The following is a 16946-nucleotide window of genomic DNA, read 5'->3' as shown; positions in this document are numbered from 1 at the left end:
GGGAAAAGATTGGAAATTTGAAACGAAGCAATCCAAAAAGCTTATTTCATTAAGCAGAAATTCTGTGGACCCATGGATTGCCTGTGTTTTAAGGTAGTGATGTGTTTGTATTTCTGAACAAGTAACTTCATTTTGTCTTTAAATAGTCATCTTAATCGTTCTTGTTTGTATTTAAGCAGAAAGTTCCCTAAACAGCACCAACAACTTGCATTTCTATAGCATCTCAAACAGACCAGAACCTCCCAAGGTGCTTCACACGAGCATTTTGACACTGAACCACGTAAGGAGATAAGCTTCAACAAGGACACTTACTGCTCAAAGGCTGTAGAAAGGCTCAGCAGGTGCAAAGCTTGAAAGAGAGAAAAGACTACATTTGTGAAGTTTTAGAAATCTGATCACAATTATCTGCAGACGATTTATAATCTTGGCTCCTCAGGATTCCAACAAATCCAGGAGAGACATGGCAGAGGTAGAAGATGACAAGGAAATTACCATGCAAGAATCAGAAGAACATCCAATTGAAATATCTACTATTGAGTGTGAAAATCAAGAAGCCCAAAATAAAAAGGAAGCTGGAGACCTCACAATAAATGAAGAAACATTTAAGAATGAAGCAACTGAAGAAATAATGCTTATGGAGATGCAACAGGAAGTAGTAAAGAGTGGTACGGTTACTGTTGAAGAACGAGTGACTGCAGGAAATGAAGATGTTCAGCTTACAGATAAAGGAGGATTGGATCTTGCAATCAGAAACGAAAATGAGGAATCCAAACAGAATATATCAGCGGAGAATGCAAAGGAACTTGAAGAAAGCCTCCTAGAGGCTGTGGACAGCACTGATGTCAAACTTAAAGGAGAACAATCAGAGCAAAACCCATACGCGGAAGAGTTGTCCAATGAAAATAAATCTGTGGAAGATGATCAAAATCAATTACGAGAATCAGAAGGCCAGAGATGCAGAGAAGAGATTGAAGAAATTACAGCAATGAAGGACATTGGAGTGTGTGCTGCTTCGGAAGGCACAATAGTAGAAAATGTTCAAGAATCTAAAGATTCCCAGGCAGGATGTGTAGTTGATAAAGAAAGGTCTGAAGGCTCAGGAAGTACAGAGGAGAGTCAAATTTCAGAGGGTCTGGATGATACTCTGGTAAATATAGCAGCTGAACCTGATTTCAAGGAAGACGCTGATAACACAAATGAGACTCCTGTCAGTGTGAACAATGGTGACAAGCCAGAAGAATGTTGCACAAATGCTGAACTCATTGCAGAGCAGATGGAGTTATACGCACACACAGTTACTGATAATGGCTCAATGATGGCTATTACCATTGCTAGCCACAGCAATGATAAATCACATCAACGTGACACGTTGCTTAAGGAAAGAGATGTGGCTGAAGAGATGTGTCATGATCAAGACCCATCAGCAGATGTTGAAACTGGACCTGTGGCACTGGCAGAAACCCCCGTGACTGGTTTGAAAGCATCAATGGAAAATATTGAGGCCGGTTTAGAAATCCAAACCAAAGATGATGAAAAGATCCTAGAAACAGTTGCCAAGGGTTCTGAAGACAATGTAGATATTCCACCAGTACATGCTCGACCATGCTTGGGAAATGTTACAGAATGTCTGGAAGATTCAAAGGAAAATCAGGACACATGCTTAGAAACATTAGCAGAAAGAACATGTGAAGTTCCAGTCAGCAGAGGAGATAATCCAGCTGAAAGATTGGAAACAGAAGATACTGAAGAACAACCAAACACAAATGATGCAGAACACTGTCAAGATGTACAGGTGATCAAAACAATGGAAAGCACAGAAGAAGAGTCCAATCAAGGCAACCTGATCGAAACCATGCAAGCCATGGGATCACCAACAAGAGCACATAGCGAGAGTACAGAGGTCAGCAACATTAGTCCGGAACAACTGTGTGAGACAGGAATATCAGGATCTGAGGATCAAGGTGTACCAGAGCTAACGCCACTGGAGGACAATCAGATAATAGTAGCAGGGGAACAATAGGTATGAGGTGTTTGCTTTGAACCTTTAAAATACTTAAGAAATACAGCTGAAACCGTTTGATGAAACAGTGTATGCCAGAACAAAACAAACAAAAACATTCAAATAACACTGAATAACTAAAAAAAGTTTCAGTACAGGAATGACAAACTTTGCTGAGGGGAAGTGGGGGTTGTACACTATTTGTGCAGGGAGTAAATTTTCACATAGCTCCTGTACCTGAGTGAGATGCTAGAAAAATGCACATAATTTTCTATGTTACCAACACAATAGGGCGGCACAGTGGTTAGCACTGCAGCCTCACAGCTCCAGCGACCCGGGTTCAATTCCGGGTGCTGCCTGTGTGGAGTTTGCAAGTTCTCCCTGTGTCTGCGTGGGTTTCCTCCCACAAGCCAAAAGACTTGCAGGTTGATAGGTAAATTGGCCATTATAAATTTCCCCTAGTATAGGTAGGTGGTAGGGAAATATAGGGACAGGTGGGGATGCGGTAGGAATATGGGATTAGTGTAGGATTAGTATAAATGGGTGGTTGATGGTCGGCACAGACTCGGTGGGCCGAAGGGCCTGTTTCAGTGCTGTATCTCTAAACTAAAACAATGGCCCGGATTTTACAGTAGAAATAGTGGTGAGGCGATCAGCACTCCCTGTTATTAGGGAGCAAATCAATAGCATTTTCTGGCGTCTGCACATGCGCAGCTAAATGTGGAAATCCCAAATTTGCTGTCCAATTCGCCCTGTTCTTCCACAAACTCTGCTGCAACTTGCTAAGAGATTTGGCATTGAAATACATGAACTTGTGATACTTAACCATTAGTCTTCTACTAAACAGACCATAAAATGTTAGGACCGGTTAAGTAAATTTTTAACAGCATGCCAAGTCTAATTTACTGTCAAACAACCTCCCTGGCCATGAAAGTGCAATTTTATAAGTGTGGAGTCTCAATCTTCCAGATTTTAATTATTGTTGAAGCTTTTTTTAAAAATTAAGATTACTTTTTAAAAAAACTTTTACTATCTCTTTTAATCCCATCTTTCCCTCACTTTATTTCACTTTCTGTATATGATTTTACATTGAATTAAATATTCTAATTTATTTCCTGTTTTAGACTCTGCATTTCTTAATGTGGATTCTTCATTCTGATTGGTTGAAGAGCTAGTCTGTTGCTCACCCTGCTCACACATGCCACAGATCCCCTGTAGAGAGTGGTGGGCTGAAAGGCTCTCCAAATACCACAAGTTGCCACTCGAAAGCCTAAGAGAAGTCTGTGGGCAATTGTAAGCATGATGAACATCAAATGCCATTCCTTCGCTGCTGACTGCAAAATCCAGGCCAACTTGTTCTACTGAGCAGTGAACACTCAACTACAGAACACAAAGCATCAATCAATCCCTCGCCTCCAACCTCTCGTTCCACCAAAAGGATTTGCTCTTTCACTATTTTAACATCGCACTATCTATTGGATATGCAGCATTTCAGAATTGTCTGGAAACCAAAAGGTTGTTAGGAGGGTCAAGCTTTCTAAGCATAAATATCAAATCACAGGAGACACCATTAAAATAATTTTGTAGGCTCCTTTGTTCCCCATATACAATTCCCAAGTTGAGCCACAAGGCAGGTGAGAGCAAGTGGTAAGGTAACATGGTAGCAGGCTGCCTGCTAACTTTCTTAGCTAGGGAGCACTGTATGTTGCAAAATTATGGGGGATAGTGCTAGAGATTAAGATTCAGCAACAGTTAATAAATATGTGTTACGTAGAAGAATCATATATTAAGTTCCATTTCATACTAAGCTCTGTAGTTAAATCGTAGCATTAACAAGAATTGCAAATGTAGCTGACAGGCAATATCTTTAATACTGTAATTGTCACATAAAATAGTCTTAGTACTAATCTTCTCATGATACATATGTTTTTCTGCACAAATAAATGGATGATAGTTTATGCGGTCATGCTGTAAAGCCTTTTTGAGTCCACAGAAGTGTACGGAAACATAGTGGTTATGTTACTGGATTAGTAATCCTGAGGCCTGGACTAATGATCCAGACACATGAGTTCAAATCCCAACACAGCAGCTGGGGAATTTAAATTCAATTAATTAAATAAATCTGGAATAAAAAGTTAGTATCAGTAATGGTGACCATGTAACTATAGGATTGTTGTAAAAACCCATCTGGTTCACTAATGTTCTTTAGGGAAGGGAATCAGCTCCCCCACCTGGTCTGGCCTATATGTGACTCCAGACCCACAGCAATGTGGTTGACTCTTATCTGCCCTCTGAAATGGCCTAGCAAGTCACTCAGTTGCATTTCAGAAGGCAGCTCACCACCATTTTCTCAAGGGCAATGAGGGATGGGCAATAAATGCTGGTCTCGCCAGCAACGTCCACAGCCCAAACAGGAATAAAAAAAAAAGGTCTTGGTGTGTTGTTAATAATATCTGATGTAAAATCAAGAGCGGAGGTGATGTAATGGCCTATTAGCCAAGCTTACAAGCCTGATCATTGTCCTGTGAAGTGGAAGATTAAGAAGGGAACCATCTGAAGAGTTGATCTCACCAGACTGTAATGTCTATCTTCTATAACAAAGCTTCCTTTGTAATCCCATTATGTTGGTCATGAGTATATGTATCATTTAACTTTTAATAAAACTTCCAAGTGTTCAAATGCACATTAATTTCTTCATGGCATATAGTCACAGGGCTGCGGTGGTTTGTCTATATTACATTCCTAACACCAGGAAGGAGGAAAAATGCGCTGTATGCTGAAAGGCTTCTGCAAATAACTTTTAACAATGATCAACAAAGAAATACATACAAGAAGTTATGATCTGGAATGTTTTACCTGAAAAGGGCAGTGGAAGCTCATTCAAAAGGGGAAAGAAGAGTGGGACTAATTGGTTAGCTCTTTCAAAGAGCCAGCAGAGGCATAATGGGCTGAATAGCCTCCTTCTCTACTGCAAGATCCTATGATCTCAATTAATATTTTAGACATACATATATTGATGGAGATTTGTAGTCTGATATAAATCACCTTACAAAATAATTGAAAGATTAGTTCCAAGACATGATCCCACAGTGGTCCTATCGTCACAATATCCTATTCGCAAATACTTTGGCACAAGTATTCTATCCTAGTTGATAAAATGGTCAACCTGGAACCAACTTCAGTCCCGTAGTATTGTAGCCTTACCCAAGAGAGGTTCCCGTAATTAGCTTCTAATTCCATTTCCCTGACCCAAGGTACTCTGTGTTCTCCACCTTTCTTCTCCCCATTTCCTCCCTCTCCTCCACTGCACGTGCACACACACCCCATCCAGTTTCTCCCCAAACCTAACTTTATTGGAATATTGTGCCATAGGTGCCAGCTGCCCTTTGGTACATCAGTAAACTGGCCTTTTTGTAAGACAAGAGAGAGAAAGCAGATAAGCTGTTACCATGAAGACCAGCATAGCTGAGCCTGGTTGCATCCTCAGCTGACAACCATACACACACTTCTTAGCATAAGTCACCAGATAGTGCTCCAGAATTGGCTTCCCTCAGAGCCTAGAAAAGCTAAGGCTCTTTTGTTATTTTTAAGTGAACATACTGAGAGTGCTTTTCATCAGAAAGATTTTTCTGCCTAGAAAACAGTAGTGTATAGATCATGAATTCCAAACATTACAGTTCTGAACACTACATGGCAGAATGCAGGTTCAATATCTGCCTTTGCAACATTCCCCAGTAGAGGTAGTAATATGCCCAAAAGGGGAGAAAAAAAATTAAGCCTCAGAATTATAGACGGGTTACATCACAGGAGGCCATTTGGCCTGTTGTGTCTATGCTGGCTCTCTGCAAGAGCAATTCAGCCAGTCCCACGCTCCTGCCCTTTCCCCATAGTCCTGCAATCTTGACTGAATCCTCCAAGTGGCTGAAAGGGAGTAGTGGTGGAGATCTTGAAACCAGCTGCCTATCTGGCCACCCAGCAGCTTATATTACAGACTCCGACTGTCAGCACTGAACACTCTTAGATGAAGTACTACATCTTCATATTTTAAAAAAATTCAATCTCTGCATGAAGTTTGGTGGTGGGTCTTCTTTGTGAACCGTTTGAGTACATTTAGTAAAGATAATCCCGCAATGCCGTTAGGTTAGGCATTTGCCTTGAGGAAGCGAGAGAGAGCGCGCGAAAGTCAATGGTAGAATGAGCAGCTCTATCCAAAAGCACATGATGAAAAACAGGCACATGGGTAAAAAATAAAATAAAGGTAGAGTCCACAAGACTCAACATAGAGTTTAACAATTTCAGAGCATGACCGGCCTTATTTAAATTTTTAATTTTTTATTCCTTTTAAAAAAATTATTTTATTTTTAAACCATGTGCTTTTGTTCTCTTCCCCATCACCCCCCCACTTCACTTGCTTAAAACCAAATACTTTTCTTACTTTTGCCAGCTCTGATGAAAGATTACAGACCTGAAACGTTAACTCTGCTTCTCTCTCCACAGCTGCTGCATATTCCCAGCACTCTGTTTTTATTTCTGGGTAGGTTAGGATTGGAGTAATAGCATGAATCTGCAACGACAGGTGGGTTCATACCAGGTCAGAGGGAGGGCACGCTGGGTATTTACACACAGGCGAATGGGGAGGGAATCACCTGCCCCCACAGTTTTGAGGTCTCACAAAAAAACATTAAATGTACAAGTATTACAACAGCTCTTGGTTCCAAAACAATGAATAGAGAAGAATGCCTCACTTATGACAAGTTTTGTAGCAGGAGGAACAATAGATTCCATAAGGTAACACATTTCATTGGTTGGGCTGCATCTGGTTTTCAGAGCTTGACCAGAACAGTTAATTTGAATAATGCCCTTCAGGAGGTTTGAATAGAAAAAGTAGTGTCAAGAGCAAGTTACAGAAAATTGATCACGTACATGCAACCCATTTCAACCAGCTATGTAGGTGCTGCATCAATGGTGTGAAGCTGTGGGAGAAGAGGTAAATGAGTTAAGTAGATATATACAGTGGACCATTTTATTTTATTCATTCTTGGGATGTGGGCATCACTGGCAAGTCCAGAATTTACTGCTTATCCCCAATTGCCCTTGAGGTGGTGTTGATGAGCTGCCTTTTGACCTGCTACACTCCATGTGCCATAGGCACATTCAGTGCTGCTAGTTGGAGAGTTCCAGGATTTTGGCCCAGTGAGTGAAGGAAAAGTGATATATCTCCAAGTCAGGATGGTATGTGACTTGGAGGGGAACTTGCAAGTGGCGATGTTCCCATGCATCGGTTACCCTAGCCTTCTAGCTATGCAAGGTTCCAGGTTTCCAGAGGAAATGGGCGAGGTACTAAATTAGTACTTTGCATCAGTATTCACCAAAGAAAAGGATTTGGTGGATGATGAGTCTAGGGAAGGGAGTGTAGATAGTCTGGGTCATGTCGTTATCAAAAAGGAGGTGGTGTTGGGCATCTTGCAAAGCATTAAGGTAGATAAGTCCCCAGGTCCTGATGGGATCTACCCCAGAATACTGAGGGAGGCAAGGGAAGAAATTGCTGGGGCCTTGACAGAAATCTTTGCATCCTCATTGGCTACAGGTGAGGTCCCAGAGGACTGGAGAATAGCCAATGTTGTTCCTTTGTTTAAGAAGGGTGGGAAGGATAACCCAGGAAATTATAGGCCGGTGAGCCTTACGTCAGTGGTAGGGAAATTTAGAGAGGATTCTTCGGAACAGGATTTACTCCCATTTGGAAACAAATGAACTTATTAGTGAGAGGCAGCATGGTTTTGTGAAGGGGAGGTCGAGTCTCACTAACTTGATTGAGTTTTTTGAGGAAGTGACGAAGATGATTGATGAAGGAAGGGCAGTGGATGTTGTCTACATGGACTTCAGTAAAGCCTTTGACAAGGTCCCTCATGGCAGACTGGTACAAAAGGTGAAGTCACATGGGATCAGAGGTGAGCTGGCAAGATGGATACAGAAGTGGTTCGGTCATAGAAGACAGAAGGGAGCAGTGGAAGGATGCTTTTCTGAATGGAGGGCTGTGACTAGTGGTGTTCCGCAGGGATCTTTGGAGGAAAATGTAGCTGGTCTGATTAGTAAGTTTGCAGACGACAGAGAGGTTGGTGGAGTTGCGGATAGCGATGAGGATTGTCAAGAGGATACAGCAGGACAAATGTGAGGTAATGCATTTTGGAAGATCGAATACAGGTGGGAAGTATATAGTAAGTGGCAGAACCCTTAGGAGTATTGACAGGCAGAGAGATCTGGGCATACAGGTCCACAGGTCACTGAAAGTGGCAACGCAGGTGGATAAGGTAGTTAAGAAGGCAGACAGCATACTTGCCTTCATCAGGCGGGGCATAGAGTATAAAAATTGGCAAGTTATGCTGCAGCTGTACAGAACTTTAGTTAGGCCACACTTAGAATATTGCGTGCAATTCTGGTCGCCACACTATCAGAAGGACGTGGAGGCTTTGGAGAGGGTACAGAAGAGGTTTACCAGGATGTTGCCTGATCTGGAGGGCATTAGCTATGAGGAGAGGTTGGATAAACTCAGATTGTTTTCACTGGAACGACAGAGGTGGAGGGGGCAACACAATAGAGGTTTACAAAGTTATGAGTGGCATGGACAGAGTGGATAGTCAGAAGCTTTTTCCCAGGGTGGAAGAGTCAGTTACTAGGGGACATAGGTTTAAGGTGTGAGGGGCAAAGTTTAGTAGGGACATGCGAGGCAAGTTCTTTATACAGAGGGTGGTGAGTGCCTGGAACTTGCTGCCGGGGGAGGTGGTGTAAGCAGGTACGATCGCGACGTTTAAGAGGCATCTTTACAAATACATGAATAGGATGGGAATAGAGGGATACGGTCCCGGGAAGTGCAGAAGGTTTTTAGCTTAGACAGGCATCAAGATCGGCACAGGCTTGGAGGGCCGAATGGACTGTTCCTGTGCTGTACTGTTCTTTGTCAAAAAAGCCTTGGCAATTTTCTGCAGTGCATCTTGTAGATTGTACATACTACTGTTACAGTGCACTGGTAGTAGAGTGGATGGAGGGAGTGAATGTTTAAGCTGGTAAAGAACTGGGTGACTTGCATCTATTTAGAAAATCACAGACCAGTACATTAGCTAGAAATAAAGGTGCATTGCTTAGATATTAGCCAAGGGAGCCTGCAAGGGTAACTAAAGAACACTATGCATAAATCTGGTACTCATTCCAGCCAAACTAAAGTAGAGGTTACATAGGGAGAAAAGTACACCATAAAAAAAAAACTCATAAGGTGAAGCAAATCTCCAAGTTTTAATTCTATTCAACCAAGTTGAGTATATATTAACATGGTTCTCTTGCATAGCCCACTTCACAAGTGACAATAACTTTGATGGGTTAGCATTCGCTCCTGTGACCAGTCTGTTAATTGAATTTCTTTCATATGCATAGAGAAAGGGGAAAAAAAATTAAAATGTTTGTCTCCAACCTCTGCTCAGATTAACCCAAAAGATGATAGTTTTATTAAACTATCAAGATCCATCATCTCACTAACCCACTGACTGTTTCAGACCCTCTAAGGTCTTTTCTTTCTCCATTCGGAATTTGTTGCCAATTTGTACAATAGTTTACCAGGCTGCAGTGTGGAAAGTATTGTGGTAATGATATGCCTCAGCTTGGTGGGAAGCACAAGCCAATACTCAGCCTAGCAATTGTGCCTGAAAACATGCTAACTGCTGAAGCAGTGTATCTGGCAAGAAGGGAGGAGAACATACACAATGACTTCATTCATCTATAATCTTGGGAATTAAAAACTTCAAATTCGGCACAGACAAGAAACCAGAAATTAAAGCTGTTCTGAAATACAAATAACAGTTTAAAAAAAAGGGAACATTGGTCAGGTAAAACATACAAAAACAAATCGAGTGTTCTTCAGAAAAGCATACATAAAGCTTCATTTTAAAGTCACAAGTCCTTTGTCTCTGAACAATGTGGATGGTTGGTGACAAGCTTGTCCTCCTCAGGGTGCAATATATTTTACTGGTAATACAGTTCCAAGTTCATTCCATCATGGATCTCATCTGAAAACAGCCTCGTTAAGGTTTACGACTACTGAGAACACAGACTGTATTAAGCTGTACAATTAAACCCTAATTTACACAGTATACAACCTAGAAAAAAAGGGTCATTTTCTTAATTAAGAGAGAGTGAAAACAGAAAAACCCACTCTATTTGCTATTTACGTCTGCAGATTATATTTCAAGGATGTAAGGAGAGTCTAGGGTTTATGGGGGCAGTCAGGAAAGTGGAATTAAGGCCACAATTAGATCAGCCATGATCTTATTGAATGGCAGAACAGACCAGAGAGGGCTCCTCTACTCCTATTTCTCATGTTATTATACAGTAGCTCAAGATACTTTCACTTCTCAGGAGATCTAGACTAAAATTCAGCAAAGATAGATGGAATAAGATCTCTCATCTGGCTAGAGCAGTCAAGTGAATGAATGTAGAGAACATACTAGGAACTCAGTTGAGACGAAGTCAAGCAAAATAGTGATAAACTTTCAGGGAACTGGTGGTCTTCAAGAGGTCATGAGATGACTGGTTTGTGCAATAGAAGTTGCATTGTGTTATCAGAAAGGAAGCAAAGGAGAGGAAGGTGGTCAGTTTTGAGTTTTACTCTGCATCTGGTCCATTGAGTGCTCAAAAATGAAGGCCCAATCCAAAAGAATTCTATCCCATCCTTCATGTCACTCAACCTTGAAACCTACAGTCCTACCGTGAGAGCAAACCAACTGTTCCCCTATAACTCAGTCCTTGCACAGAAACACGAGTAGGTACATAAGGACGCATTGCTAGGAAATGAAATGGAGCTGCCTTCCAGTTGATGCTGTTCTTCCTTTAAAAAAAAAACCCATCATTTTGAATGGGATAGTTCACCAATACACTGCACCCCTAAGACTACCAGTGCTCGTTAATATGCATTTTGTTTCCATAGCGAAATGTTCCACATCGTAGGTTTTGAACCGAGGTCCCTGGTCTCTTTGGGATTCTGAAGTCAGCAGATTTGACCTTTATTTTTGGCTTACTAGCATGTTACTTATATTGCAAATTTCAAAACAAAAACTGGAGCAGTGGATAGACTTTTAGAAATTAGCACCCTGTTCTATCAGGAGCGTGAAATATCTGCAAATGAGTCTCTTATCCCTTCCGCCTTGATACATACAGAAAAGGCTGGAAACCATTGGAAGAGATTTAAAAAAGCAAAAAAGATACAATCTTGCAACTGAACATGATTCTTGAAAATGTTATACCTAGGATTAGAAAAAAAAACTAAATTACAACAAAGAATTGAAGTAAATGCTCTTCGTCTGCTTGGACTATGCTTCCAATTTCACCATAAAAGGCTAGAAAGTTGATAACAGTTTTAAGCCACATACGTGGAATGAGTTTTTTTTTAAAATGGCAAGATAAATTCTATAAGCATATGCCTGATTAATTACTTTTTACCAAAAATAATTCAGAATTCTAGATAAGCTCAGAAAAGGAAGGAATAGAAGGATATGCTGATAGGGTTAGATGAAGCAGAATTGGATGAGGCTTGTTTGGAGCATTAAATCTGGCACAGACCAAGTTTCTGTGCTGCAAATTCTATGTAATTCAGGAAGTTAGTGTCACTAAGAGCTATGTAAAAAGAACAAACCATTTCTTTAAGACGAGCTTGTCCCATCTTGTTCCAGTCTGTGCAGCTATCAATTTCTTCAGATCTTCTATGGTATCATCAGGACTAGATGGGGGAAGTGTTAAGGAAATAAAGAGACATGCTCCAGGTAGCCCCATCGGTTTGTACTGCTTAAGTGGCCTACTTTTACCATTTCTAAACAGAAACCAGACAAGGCTAGGTACAGTGCATTAATATAAAAGTAGCGCCCAAAGCTTTGTCATTTTATTACCATTTCTGAAAATTCTAAACAAAAAATCAAGACCCAATTGATCAGTTACCTTATAAAAACAAAACCACTGCGATCCATTTAACAAAGGCATTTATTTGATTAGGACCAGTTTAATGCCCATGTTCTTTAGTTGTGATTTACTGTTAGAGTTTGAATTTAACATATCCGTACCAGTACATTACTTGCTACCTCTGACATTATAAAAAATAGTATTCATTTACCCCTTCTGCGGTCAAATCCACCATGTCCAACATTTCCTTCCTCAAATGGTACTCATCTTTCCTCTAATGCCATGTATGAACCAGATTTCCTTTCCTTTCACAAAACAAACATCCCTAAATAAAGTCATAAAATATATTGTGACTGTTACCATGGTGCATTATCCCCCTCTCACCTTCACTGTAGCTTTTGACACCAACTTTCTCAAAATGTTGCTTTGCATATCCTAACCCAGTGGCGCAGTGGTTAGCACCACAGCCTCACAACTCCATCGACCCCGGTTCAATTCTGGGTACTGCCTGTGTGGAGCTTGCAAGTTCTCCCTGTGTCTGCGTGGGTGTGTTCCGGTTTCCTCCCACATGCCAAAGACTTGCAGGTTGATAGGTAAATTGGCCATTATAAATTGCCCCTAGTATAAGTAGGTGGTAGGGAAATATATAGGGACAGGTGGGGGTGTGGTAGGAATATGGAATTAGTGTAGGATTAGTATAAATGGGTGTTTGATGGTCGGCACAGACTCGGTGGGCCGAAGGGCCTGTTTCAGTGCTGTATCTCGAAATAAAACTAAAACTAAAACCCATTTACTCATCATCCCAGCCCTCATTGACCTACTTTAACTCCCAGTTCTTCAACGCCTCAAATTTAAAAATTCTCATCCCGGTTTAAATCCTTCATGGCCTCACCCCTCTCTATCTTTATAATCTCTTCAACCCTACAACAATCTTCCCCTTAGACTCTACATTCCTCGGATCTACAAGTCTGCACAACCCACATTCTCGACCTCACCAATAAGCAGTGCCTTCAGCTGTACAGGCCCCATGTTCTGGAATTCTTTTGCCAAGCTCCTCCACCCTTCCATCTTCCTATCCTGCTATCAGACATCCCTTTAACCCTCCTCATATTTGACCTGCATCGCAGCACCTTGAGGTGAACAGGTTACAGTGGCTCTCAAGTTCATCACTGTTTAAGACTGTGGATCTTAATGCATTTCTCCCACACAAATCAGTGCGGCAGTGATAATTCCCTGGTTTTAAAAAAAAAGGAATCATTTACTGAAGCCTACTGGGAAAAAACTACAATGAGGCTCTGAATTTCCCATGCTCACCACTATGATTTACAGACAGACAATCTACTGACAAGGCTACCAGTTTTTATTGTGGACTCACATCGTGTACAGCCTTAATCTTGTTGGTTATTCCCTGAACACCCTCACAAATCAGCAAGGTCAGAAGAGATTCTCATTCCAGTTTAGGCTTTCATTGATTCAAGACAAGAGCATCGAAGCTTTTTGCTTAGCTGCACACTATGAAGCCTCAAACACCACAAGTTTCTTCAAATTTGTATACATCGAGTTGCAGATATGGACGTATCTTGGTGTTCAGGTTTAGAATTTACTTCTCAAGGAGACAAAAGAAAAACAAACATTCAGGATAAAGAAATTCAAACAGGACAAATCAGCAAGAAGTAGTTATATAGAGAACAGAGGTTCCCTGGGCTTTATGAGACATATTACCAGGGTTCACATGTCACATGCAAATTACATTGCCACAAGCTGCAGTTCAGATACCCCAAAATATTTTTCTGTCTCCAATGTGTGCTACATATGGCCCATAACTAACAGTTAAGAATATTAATAGAAGAGCATTCAGAGTTCACTTAACCACCACAGAAGGCTGTAAAGATTCCAATTAAAAGACAGTAATTTTTTACAAACCATCGTAATGGATACTTGCACTTCACTCTGACTTTCTTTCCTAAACGATCATTGCAGATTATCTCAATCATTCTTCGGAGTTCCTAGAAAGATGGATTTAAAAGAAAGCTTTAACAATGCAATTTTCTGGAACACAGTTCAGAAAAAAAGTGCCTTATCCATACAAACTTGAAAGAATTATTTAAGAGTTATGATCAGGAAAATGTCTGAATGGATAGTGGAAGCAGATTTAATAACTTTCAAAAGGGAACTGGATAAATACTTGAACTGAAACATTTACAGGGCTATGGGAAAAGAGCAGGAGTGAGAGAATTTGGATAGCTTTCAAAGAGCCAGCTCAGGCATGATTATCCAAATGGCTTCCTTCTGTACTGTATCATACTATGATGCTATTAAAATAGAACCTCCATATTTTGATCTTCACTGTATCCAAGTCCAATACACCAATGGGAAAAGGCAAATTTACAGTATGGGCAAGTTTAGTCAGATTTAAGTAAGTTTTTTTTCATTCATGGTCCATTATTGAAATTAAGTATATTTGGACATTGTAGGTGGAAGCACTGATATGTTACCCTAGATTATGAACTTCAAAGTGGGGATTCAGCTACAGCCCTGACTTCAAGGTTACAGAATCCTACAGCACAGAAGGCCATTAGGCCCACTGTGCCTGTACAACCTCTTTGAAAGTTATCAAATTAGTCCCACTGCCCTGCTCTTTCTTCATAGCACTGCAGATTTTCCCTTTTTCAAATATTTATCCAATTCAAAAGTTACAATTGAAACTTCTTCCACAGCCTTTTCAGGCAGTGCACTGATGCAACGTGTCCCCATGGTAGAACGATTAGAGGAAGCTGAGAAGAAATAGAAGTGGCAGGTCACATGGCCCCTACTCCATCATTCAACAAGATCATGCCTGAATGTTGATCGCAATTCCATTTTCCTGCCCAATTACAATAGGCTTCAATTCCCTTGATGTCCAAACGCCTATCAATCTCAGTCTTGAATATACTCAAGAATTAAGCATTCTGAGGCAGAGGATTCACAACTCAGTGACAAAATTCCTCCTCATCGCAGTCCTAAATGGCCAACCCCTTATCTTGAGACTGTGTCCCATGTTCTAGCCTCTCCAGCCAGGGGAGGCAATCTCACAGCATCTACCCTGTCAAGCCCCCTCAAAGTATACTTCAAATGAGATCACCACTCATTCTTCTGAACTCCAGACAATACAGACTCATACTATTCACTAGCTAGAGGGTGGTGGTTGTCTGGAAGTTACTACCCAAAAGGAATGCAGAGGCAGAAACTCTCAATCACATTTAAGAAAGCACTTGAGGCCCCAAAACTATTGTCCAAAAGCTAGACGGCAGGAATAGGCTGATTTAGCTCTTTTTAGTACAGGCACGATAGGCCAAATAGAAGCAAAATACTGCGGATGCTGGAAATCTGAAATAAAAACAAGAAATGCTGGAACCACTCAGCAGGTCTGGCAGCATCTGTGGAAAGAGAAGCAGAGTTAACGTTTCGGGTCAGTGACCTTTCATCGAAACTGGCCAAATAGCCTTGTTCTGTAACAAACACATTAATTAATCACATCATTAATTCACCCAGGGCCCCGAGGCCTAGCATCATCTCCAACCTGCCCAATACCACAAGAACTGCAACCTAAGATGTGGAGAAGCTTCACGAAAATTAGAAACCTGCTTATTTTATTTAACTTTGTTACTTTTTACTGAAAAGCCCTAGCACACACCATTTACAGCGTGTCAAGTTTATATTACGACTTACCTACTATCCCACTAATACAAAGGCTGTCTTAACCCCAACAACACAGACAAGGCCGCAGTCCCACCCCTAATAACTGCCCCCTCGTCTGATTGACAGCTGTGTGGACAAGTCAAACGCCGGGAAATCATGAGTGGCACCGCAATCGTGGCCTAACGGACCAATCACATAACAGACAACCACAGGTCCCGCCCCTTCACTTAGCTTCGTTTAGAACCAGAGCAGCAGCAGTTTCTTGAAACAAAAATATTTATAACACACCGACTACAACGCTTCATATTGATTAGGTAATTTTCATATAAGCTTCCCCAGAAGAATCATACATCCTGAGGATAGGAAAGCAAGATTAAGAATCTACAGAATGGCTGTAAATAAAAACAAGATATAAAATAAAACAAGCATTCTAGTAAACGCTTTTCCTGCTTTCACTTATGTCCAGCAAACACAGTATTTTATTTTAAGGGATATAATGGTACGATTCATGATTTACGAATCAGCAAAGCTAAATAAGTTCCCATCAAATTTGGACGATTGGTGCCAAACCAGCTTTCCCTCTGCACCAATCGGCGCAGAGAGATTGTGACAGACGTGCCGATAATCCAGTAGAGTTGCGGCGTTTCGCTAGAAGGCGGGGTTTACCTCAAGACCAATTGGGCGGGCGTTCCGGGCACGAAGCTAGAATGCACGTCAGCGCAGTGGAGGCGGTACCTACAGGTGATTGACTTCATAATTGTTCAATCATCATTGGGATTCTCGAAGGAGCTGTGATTGACTTTGGTATTCACCAATCAGAATGGGGAAATGTGAAGGCGGGTCCGGGCTGCCAGCAGGTTAGGTTGCCTCTGGTGTTGTCTGTTGGCGGCAGCGCGACGCCCAGCGAGTGGTTCGTTGGATAGGACCATGGCTGAGGAGGAACCGCTACCGTCGGGCTGGGAGAAGCGAATGAGCCGAAAGTCAGGTAATGAATAATCAAAAAGAAAATACGATGATAAAAAAACATTGATCTCATTTTCAAAAAAATCGGACAGATTTTAGTGAGGAGGGGCTGGTCCGGGCCTGTGTCGCAGTTTTGAGGCCTGGGTTTAAATTACCAACTTAGGCTCTGCGCCCCTGCCAACCTTTGGGAATTTGTTGGTTCTTATTTTCTGGGGGAGCCAACAGGCCTGCTCACCACAAGCTGTGCTCTGCGATGGGTGCTTTTTCTCAGTCGTCACTGAGCGGGAGGAGGGGAGGAGGACGCTGAATTGAAGCACCAAACCCCCCACCCCCCCCCCCCTTGCGCGCACCCCCCCCCTTGCGCGCACCA

General features: G+C 41.5%; 2 protein-coding genes across 2 annotated transcripts in view; one reads left to right on the top strand and one right to left on the bottom strand.

The window, feature by feature from the left end:
* Positions 1-9267: 9267 nt before the first annotated feature.
* Positions 9268-15750, bottom strand: ubl5 (ubiquitin like 5). Its single transcript, XM_068021210.1, has 5 exons — positions 15644-15750; positions 13874-13941; positions 11676-11759; positions 11249-11286; positions 9268-10053 (listed from the first exon to the last, which is right to left on the bottom strand). The coding sequence occupies exons 2-5, from the start codon at positions 13927-13929 to the stop codon at positions 10010-10012; spliced, it is 222 nt and encodes a 73-aa protein (XP_067877311.1). The 5' UTR covers positions 13930-13941; positions 15644-15750; the 3' UTR covers positions 9268-10009.
* A 734-nt stretch (positions 15751-16484) lies between these two features.
* pin1 (peptidylprolyl cis/trans isomerase, NIMA-interacting 1) overlaps positions 16485-16946 on the top strand; it is a 27642-nt gene continuing 27180 nt past the window's right edge. The window contains exon 1 of the mRNA XM_068021207.1: positions 16485-16598. Coding sequence (XP_067877308.1) covers positions 16541-16598 — 58 coding nt within the window. The 5' untranslated portion in view covers positions 16485-16540. The remainder of the gene's footprint in view (positions 16599-16946) is intronic.

Source organism: Heterodontus francisci, chromosome 43, assembly GCF_036365525.1.
Source record: "Heterodontus francisci isolate sHetFra1 chromosome 43, sHetFra1.hap1, whole genome shotgun sequence".
Lineage (NCBI taxonomy): Eukaryota > Metazoa > Chordata > Chondrichthyes > Heterodontiformes > Heterodontidae > Heterodontus > Heterodontus francisci.
Note: the sequence above shows the minus strand (reverse complement) of the source record. Positions and strands in the feature narration are given on the sequence as shown.